Raw genomic sequence first — 9,896 nt, 5'->3', positions numbered from 1 at the left:
TGAACTACATCTAGAATATTGAGTATTTATAATTGAAAGTAGCAATAATTATTTAATTTTGATTTTGAGAATTGAGATCATTTATGCACTATTCAATAATTTTGAAAATTGTAGATGTATTTAGTATTCTTATCAAGAATAAAATGAAAAGAATATATATAAAATACTCTTAATTTTAAAATTTAAATAATTAAATTAGAATAAATATATTTTGAAAGAAGGTCAACCCATAGCAAACTGTGAGGGAGTATTATATGATCGTCCACTCAGAACCAAAAGAGGAAAAAGGATAAAAAGCGTTGCATTATTACTGGCTAGGACCATGTCTTTGGACAGTAGCTAGCTAGCTTTTCTCTTTTCACTTGCTTTATATACAGACATCCAACATCCAAATTTCTACACCCAAAAATACTTACTCCGCTCTGTCTCTCTCTCATACTCATATACAAGTTTGGAGTTGCAAATTAATTGCAATCACTAATCTTCTTCTTCTTGTTCTACAATAAAATTAATCTCAAAATGGCTCCTGCTTCTTACAATTGCATATTCAATACCATATGTGTAATGAACGCTTCCACTTGCTTAGGCACAAAGCTAGTAAAGCGCCTTCTCAAGAGAGGTTACACTGTTCATGCAACTATTCAAGATCGTGGTAAGATCGCTTTCAGTATTATATACTACTCCCTCCGTCTCAAATTATCTGACGTGATTCTCTTTTACACTATCTCTGAAGATATAGTATTAATTAGGATAGGCTTTTAAACTATTTTGCCCTTCATTGATATTTGAACATTAATCATAATATCATCTACAATTGAGGTGTTAGATATTATGTGATAATTTGAGACAGAGGAAGTATAATTCCTTTGTTTCTTCAATATATATCTAATTTTGTCCCATACATATATCCACTATTAGGTGAGACGTCGTTGAAGGGGATTGAATGTGAAGAGATGAAATTGAAGATATTTGAGTCAGACCCTTTTGATTACCATAGTATTCTTGATGCTTTGAAAGGCTGTTCGGGTTTGATCTACTCATTTCAGCCTCCATCAGATTATCCTACTTACGATGTACGTAACCTTACTTTTAATACTTAGAAGTTATTAATGTTCTTTTATTTTCTACAGCTAGCTAGCATGTGTTTACAGTGTGAAAGTCAATGTTATTTTATGACTACTACTCCCGTTTAAAAAAGATTGATCTAGTTTAAATTGACACGGAGTTTAAGAAAATAAAGAAGACTTTTAAATCTTGTAGTCTTAAATAAAAGATATGACAAATGTATCAAAATGTCCTTCAATCTTGTGGTCTTAAGCATGACATGTGGAAAGTTAAAAATAAAAAGTTACTAAAAAAGGAAAGAAGTCTTTTTTTTTTCAAACGAATTAAAAAAAAAAGTAAGTCATTCTTTTTTAAACGGAGGGAGTAATAATTATATTTTAGTGTTCAGGAAGAAGGGAAAATGTACTAGGAAGACAACAAATTTACTACTACTATACACGACCATAATTAATATTGATGTCCCGTCGTGGTAATTAGTGAAGTGAAGTGACTATGCATGAGTAGTCAATACTTAATAAGTCCTCGGTTTATTGGGCGAAATTTCAGTAGTTAGCATTTTGTACTTAGAAATTATTTATTTAACTAAATCACCCTTATCATTTGACTACTCTCATTCCAAAAAATAGTTAATAATTATAAGCATTAAACAAAAATTAACCAATTATAACGGAGAAGTAAAAATAAATGAAGTGTACAAAATATTTTATACTATCAGCTAAAATTAACCTACTTTTTGTAGGTTATTCAAATTCTTTTAAATTTATTGTTAAAAAATTAGATAACATAAAATAACATATCAAATTTACCTTAATATAAAATATTTTATACATTGACTATGCCCAAAATTTAAACTTAAAATAAATTTGGGGAATGTCAGCCAACACTATGTCAACTAGTGCTAATTTATGAAAGAGAAAAAACATATAATCATATTCATAGGGCTGGTGGCTGCATACGTAAATGATTACATGTTTTGTTAGGCAGATACTGATAAATCAAACATTATTTAGACGGTAGGTACTATTTAAGGAGCATGATAAATTAGGTAAAATTAGGTAGCAGTTCAATGAAAAGGAGGGAACCATGATCTGAAAATAATAATGTATTCAATATAATTTTATTAGTTAAATAAATTTGAGAAGGATAGGTGATCTTACTTTTATCTTAAAAAAGATAGAAATGCTATTTTTGTTAGATCATTGACTCAATATATATGTATGATGATCATAGGCAGAGCCATCATATGTTTAGCGGTTTTATCTGAATCTCCCTAAATGAAGAATATATTATTTATATATGATTAAAATTATTCTTTAGATATATATTATATATGATAAACCTTATTCGACTAATCTGTGTATTTGCCTTTCTAAATTTTGAACTTATATAGTAAAACTTCTGACTCTGCTGCTTATGATGGCAGGAAGAGATGGGAGAAGTGGAGGTGAGGGCAGCACATAACGTGTTGGAAGCATGCGCACAGACACACACAATAGAAAAAGTTGTTTTTACTTCCTCAGCAAGTGCTATTATTTGGGGACATGATAAAGATTCTACATCCACAGATTATCTTGATGAAAGACATTGGACAGACATCAACTTTTGTCGTAACTTCAAGGTATCCCATATTTATCACGTGTTTCTCTTTCCCCTTTCTTATCGTTTTAGTACCTTTTTACTGTTTTTAAGTACAAATCTAGCCTCTGTTTCCATGCAGACATGAGTTTTTTTACACCATCACGTTAAGTACACTTGCAACAATAAATAAATCATCATATTAAGCCTGATTTGCTAACTTGGAAAACAGAAGAAAAATCTCCTAGCTAGGATCAATTATATTGACATTAGGGTCGGATTCAAAGCTTTAGGTACAAATTTTTGGAAACATTAATTAATTTTTGCTCATATCTTGTATATGTATTAAAAATATTAATTAAGATTACTATTAGAAACTAATAAATTTTAAATCATAGATCCGTCTCTAATTGACCTGCTGCACGTATATAGTATGAATTGCTTCCTGATAATGATAAGTCTTTTTCTTGCTAAAAATGAACAGTTGTGGCATGCTATGTCGAAAACACTAGCAGAGAAGACAGCTTGGGCATTGGCAATGGACAGAGGGATCAACATGGTGACCATCAACTCAGGACTGTTAATGGGTCCTGAATTAACCATCACTAATCCTTATCTTAAAGGAGCAGCTGAGATGTATGAAGATGGTGTCTTTGTGACTGTTGATCTTGATTTCTTGGTGGATGCCCACATTTGTGTCTATGAAGAAATAGCATCCTATGGTCGATATTTGTGCTTCAATCACATCATTAATCAAAATCAAGATGCTCTTAACCTTGCCCAAATGTTGTCCCCTTTGCCTTCTCCCCCTCCAAGGTATACACCTAGCTCATTTTATCCCTTTGGTTTATGGATAGAGTTTGACTTGATGGAATTTGTACACTACGTCATTTAAAAGTTCTCTACTGAATCTTTTCTAAAAAGTGAGACTTGTAGTTTTGAAAAAGTTCAAGATATATACACTTGAGAAAATTTTTATACCAATTCATTTTTACCTTTCTTAACAAATGACCTAACTTATTTTTCAAATTACAAATCTCATATTTTAAGGAGGCTCATCTATAGATATTCTTTGGATGAGCCGATGATACAAAATATTTACATCGGCATTATATTGTATATACTTGAACTCTTCCATGGATTGTGAGACTTGTAATTTTGAATATAAGACACATTACCTGTTATATAAAAATTCTTTATATATAGTGTAGGTCGATGTATGTAGGTTAAACTCGCAGGGGTATGATTTCTACTCATTGCCATTTGCCATCAAGTTTTTTTACAGAAAGCTTTTTCCTTATTCTTTGAATTCTTTTTTATATACACACATTAATATTTTCCTTTTGGCATATGATAGTTTGGAGGAGGACACAATGATAATCCAGCAGAGGATCAGCAACAATAAATTGAACAAGCTTATGGTTGACTTTAGAGGGCACCAGCCCCAGATGGACCAAAATGCAAATCAAGACATTTGCTTATCATGAAAAAAAAGAGAGCAAATTAAAAGGGATATCAAAGTGTATACATATATTATCTCCACTGCGAAAAAGCTATAAAATTTGATGACATTATAACTTTTCCACAACCCTCCTACCCAAGTAGGCAAGTTAGTAAACCACTTGATGTGATGGGAGAAAAAGTTAAAAAGAAAGAAAAGGCCACATAAATGGCTATATACAAGGCATGTAATCGAGTTTATGTACAAAAGTCAATAATTTAAGAGATCATGTGAATTATGAGTGGGTTATCTTTTTTGCAAAAATGTTATATGGTTGATTTAAGTCTAATCTCAATTATTTGCAAGTACAACTTGAGCTAGAAAAATGAAGACATGTTCGTGCTTGTCAAATGGTTGATGTATATAGAATTATAAAGTCTTTAGGTAGGGTTCGTTTTCAAACATAATTAAAAAAATATAAAAAATCAGAATACAATTTTCACCAAACTTCTTATTTATATTAGCCTTTTCAATAAGTTGGCTTAGTAAGGCAAGGCGTAAGGCAAGACATAGTTTCCTTGCTTGTACTTTTTCTTTTTTTTTAAAAAAGGTTGGCGTAGCACAGGTAATATTTCGTAAGGAATGCTAAAAATTGACTTTCCTTTTTAACACCTTTTTAATCGAACTTGTCGCACCCGCTTTTCTAGTGAGATGTGATTTACATCTCTTGTTAGGTTTGTGAATTATCGTAAAACAGCGGGTTTATCCAGTGCGCAACCAAAGACAGCAACTATGAAATTTTTTTTTAGGGAACACACTATTTTGTTTAGCTAATAAAGGTTGCTTTCAAATTAAACCCTTCTTGGTTCGAATTTTCTCTTAGAAAGACAGCAAGCATACGTACTAGTTACATTAATTCCTAAAACTTAGACACGCTTACGAATGTGCTTACATGAAAAAGAATGGTCAATGTACTGCGGACCCTCTACATTTTTTAATTATCTTTTGTTTGTTTTTCCATTGATTCAAAAGCCTGAATAATTCAAATTTGCATTAAATAGGACCCATTCAAGTAAAACTCTCCCAACAAAAGATTTATTTTATACTCATAAATCGAAATCTAGGTTAAAGAAGGAGCAACTCATCCGCTACCTCACATCCTTTGCTTTGCTGGTTACATTTTTTAATTATCACTCTCTAAGCACTTCTTTTTTCTGCCTTGTGATCATTTACAAAGTTTGCCGCACGTAACTCTAAAACATCCTTATTTTGGAATGTTGCTTAAAAAATATAGGTTGAATTCCTTGAAATTTTACCTCTAATACTTTGTCATACATATGACCATAAGAACCTTAGCCAAAAAAAATTGGTCTGTTGGGCCCTTTGTTGTCCCTAAAGAAAAATATTGTTTACTATTATCACAAAATAAGTCATCTATTTATTATACTCGAAATCCAGAATTTATAATTTTGTTAGGACTCGCCTAATTAACAACATCACAGTTTGGCTCCAAACAAGCAATAAACTTTGTATTCATCGTGATTGTGTGGTAGTGATACTTAACTAACGTTTTGCCATAGATTTTGAAAATTTATCTTCAAATATCTTATATCTGTTTGGCTATAAAATTTGATTGGAATATGAAAATCTGGTCTCAAATATTTTCAAACCCCCAAGAATATTTCCAAAAAGGTTCAATTTTTTACTAAGTAAAATGTATGTCCAAATATAATTTCAAATTGCAAAATCACCACTTCAAAAACAGAAACTTTCAAGTTTCAAGTTCAAAATCTATGAGCAAACCGGAGGCTGGAGCTAATATTAAAGCACGGAGATCGAAATTTTTTTTAGGTGAAACTCTGATGTATGATATCTGCTATTTTTCAATTATGGTAGGAGGTGTCAAAAAGAAACTATTTGTGAATCCATAGTGTATATTGACATGGGTTCGTGTAAGCTGGGTGACACTTGAATTCGGCCCATCTATTGTGCAAAGGGGAGAAAAGCCCTGAAAACTTCTTGCTCCAAGAGGCCCAATTGTATATTTCCTTTATATCATTACTTATATTTCGTTTTTTCATTATAGAGTAGATGTTACTATCTATAAGCTCCTAATTTGCTTTTTTATTGGACTTTAAATTCCCTTTAAAACATCTAAAAATTACACAAATACACAACTTATGTTTTCAATATTACAAAAAATCTCAACTCCCTAAACATATTACAAAAATTCCAACATATACACAGAATGCTATGTATATGTCGGTTATGTTATGTGTATTAATAGGCAGAGAGTAAAGTAATTAAAAAAGTAGGAAAGAGTGTAATTACTTCCAAAAAGGTTGGTATTTATGTTATTTATACTTAAAACATTAGACCTAGAGACTCGTATCATAGTGCTACTTTTCAATGTTACGTTTTAATTCTACCCCTATTTTCTAATAGTAAATTAATGACATAAACAATGAATAATGTATTGAAGATAATTTGTAACAATACCAATATAACAGCAATAAACTTCACAGACAATTTAGCTTTCTTACATTAGTTAGAGACCAAATATCTTTAGGAACTATTTATACAAATATAATTAATATTAATTTAAAAGGAGAGTAATTAATGCCCATTATTATATCTAACTTTCCTCAATATTTTTTTTCTATAATTGATCATTCAAGCTCATATATAACAGAAAACATTTATCATTCTCCTTCCATTCTCGATTATTTATTCTTTTTGGGTCAAAATCATTTTCTCTCCTCAACTTTGTCTTAAAAATCAAACTTCCCCCTCAACTTTGAAGAATAATCATACTCCCCTTTTATCCTAATTGACTTTTTAAAATTCCTATTTTACCCTTTATCATTATTTTTTAGTTCTTTTTTTAACTTCTTTAAAATCATCATATTTTCATTTAAAAAAATATCATATAACAAAATTTTCATAAAAACATAAACATTATCTTCTAGGAAAAAAAAGTAAGAAATACTAATTAAGTATATAAGCTAATGATGATCTTTACGAAGTAAATTAGCATAATAAGAAAATTAGTTTTATTAATAATAATCAAAACTATAATATTTATTTTACAAGTGAAAATAATAAGTAATACTAATTTTATAAACATACTTCGATGCAGAAAATACAAACAATAAATGGAAGAGATAAGCCTCTAGTACCACCCCGAACTATGGTCAAAGTTGTTACGATACACTCCAACTTCACAGGGGTCCTATTATCCCCTGAACTCAAATTTAGCGTATGTTTATTATTTTTTTGTGCTAATGTAGCACCTTTATTACATAAAATGGAGTCCACATCAAAGGTGTCACATCATCTAAAATGATTGACAAAAGGTATAACGTTAGCTAAAAAGATTGACAAAAATACGCTAAAATTTAGTTTAAGGGGTAATGGGACCCTTGTGAAGTTGACGTGTGTCGTAGAAAATTTGGTCATAGATTGAGAAACTAGATGTTTTTCTCGAATAAAAATTAGGTCAAATTTTAAAGATTATATTTATTTATATAAATTATAAAATATGTAATACTCTATTAATGACAATCACAACTTATTTACTGATATAGACAATAGATAATATTGTTTCTTATCACTTGATCTTCATACTAAAAATAGATGTTTTAATTTATCAGCTCAATTTATGAAACTAAGAGAATTGTATTATGTTTTTTTCTACTCTTTAGTGTTAAATAACTATATAAAGTAACAGTATAGACAAATTTAAAGTTTCAAATTATCATTAATAAGGTTAATTTAGCAAATTATACCTCTAATTAAAATTTTCTTAAGGATTGTGTTATATCAACAAAAAGTTAAGTAATACGAAACAAATTTAGTAAGAGAGTGATAAAACACGAAAATATACGCACATGTATGTACATACATATGTATATATACACACTTAGGGGTGGGTTGTTTGGAAACAAGTTATCCCGGGGTTAGTTATTACAAAATAAGTTGTACTAACATGTATGCGTGATAACTTATTTCATCATTGTGGTATAAATGGTGCGACAAATAATTTTGAGACTACCTAATACATCTAATTAAACGCAGAATAAGTAATCATGAACTTTATCTCCGAATTATTATAATTATACCTCACATCAAACGACTCTTTAATACATATAATACTAAAATTACGATCTTAAAAAATAACATTGAATTTTGTAATAAATTTTTAAAAAGTATTAATTTGTTTATAAAGTTAATAAACTTAAATAATATGCTACAAATATCCATGTTAAAAAAATATTCATTACATATAATATATAAAGATATTATATAAATATAAAATTAAAATTACAACGACAAAATAAACATTGCATGGGATAAAGAGCGGGAATATAATTATTGTTCAATGTTGAGGGGGGAGTTTGATTTTTTAATCAAAGTTGGGGGGTGAAAATGATTTTCACCCATTCGTTTTTCATACTTGATCGTTTATTCTCCTACCATAATTGATCATTTTTTAGTATAAATATATACAAATCAATTATACAACTGAATTTTAACTAAATATACATGTACAATTGTATATACAAACACATTATATATAATCTATATCTATAATCTATAATCTATAATCTATAATATATTAAAAGTGTGAAGGGCCTTAGAAATGTCATTTGAACTTTTTACCCTTCACTAAAAGTATTTGCTTTAGAAAAAAATCGTCTTTTCACTATTTTTTCTAATATTTAAAAATTAAAATTAGTTAACTATATCAACTAAATTTGTTTTTAAGAAGATTTGAAAAATCTAAAAATAAATATAAAAGCGTTAGAATAAGAAAAATTTAAGAAGCATCAAATTTTTAAAAGTTTTAAGTACGTAATAAGAATGTAACTAATGATTATGTAAAGATTTGACTTTAAAATATAAAAAAGATTTTAAATATAGAAGCAAAAAGAAAAATAATTGTACCACAAATATGGCTCAAATTGATGCGTCTCTTTTAGCCTCTGACAGCAAAGGAAAGAGGTACTGCATGACAAACGCCAAAGTGATGATATAAAATATATATATGTGCTTACACTAAAAAATATATGTTTATGTTTACATTATTTTATTAAAGTGTGAAGAATCTTTGAAAAGTGATTTAAACTTTTACACTTCATTAAAAATCTCCAAAACAAATAAACTCATTTAATTTTAAATAATCAAATGTTACACGAGCGAGGCACATCCGGATAAACTAGTAATATACATATGTATACCAATGCTATATCGTATAAACATATAATATTATATATATACAGCTAATAGATATATACATATGAGACAAACACATTTGTATAACATATGCATACTATGTATTGAACAAACATATACATATGTATATCAACACTATATTGTATAAACGTACAATATTATACATACAATTGAACAATTGAATATTTGTGTATTGGGATCCTAATGTGTTGATATTCATTTTTATTTGCAATACATCATATATAAAAATCAATGTATGTATATAGAAATAATTATACTTATATGCATATGTATATGCATTTGTAAATATACATAACATAGAACAAATATATACACATATGTATGTATGTGCCAACATAGAACAAACTTGTATATATATATACATCAAAAAGCGTACATCCAATACATTCATATGTATATAAAAATATACAAATAAAATATATACAATGCATACCCGCATATAAAAACATACGCAATTCAGACTAAATACAATTAAATCACCTATATACAATTATCAAATGCACTAAAATTAGATCAAATACCCAATTATGAAAATAATCATCAAGATCATTCCGTGAAA

At 28.7% G+C, this 9,896-nt stretch overlaps 1 protein-coding gene across 2 annotated transcripts; it reads left to right on the top strand.

Annotated features, from left to right (window-relative positions):
* Positions 1-285: 285 nt before the first annotated feature.
* Positions 286-4,390, top strand: LOC107872878 (cinnamoyl-CoA reductase-like SNL6). 2 transcript variants are annotated; one of them, XM_016719530.2, is made up of 5 exons: positions 286-649; positions 919-1,073; positions 2,489-2,683; positions 3,125-3,456; positions 3,998-4,390. In XM_016719530.2, the coding sequence occupies exons 1-5, from the start codon at positions 520-522 to the stop codon at positions 4,125-4,127; spliced, it is 942 nt and encodes a 313-aa protein (XP_016575016.1). In that variant the 5' UTR covers positions 286-519; the 3' UTR covers positions 4,128-4,390. The 2 variants fall into 2 exon arrangements, with proteins under 2 accessions (XP_016575016.1, XP_016575015.1); XM_016719529.2 differs by having other exon boundaries at positions 382-652.
* Positions 4,391-9,896: the final 5,506 nt, after the last annotated feature.

The sequence above is a fragment of the Capsicum annuum genome, chromosome 6 (assembly GCF_002878395.1).
Source record: "Capsicum annuum cultivar UCD-10X-F1 chromosome 6, UCD10Xv1.1, whole genome shotgun sequence".
NCBI classification, from domain to species: domain Eukaryota; kingdom Viridiplantae; phylum Streptophyta; class Magnoliopsida; order Solanales; family Solanaceae; genus Capsicum; species Capsicum annuum.
Note: the sequence above shows the minus strand (reverse complement) of the source record. Positions and strands in the feature narration are given on the sequence as shown.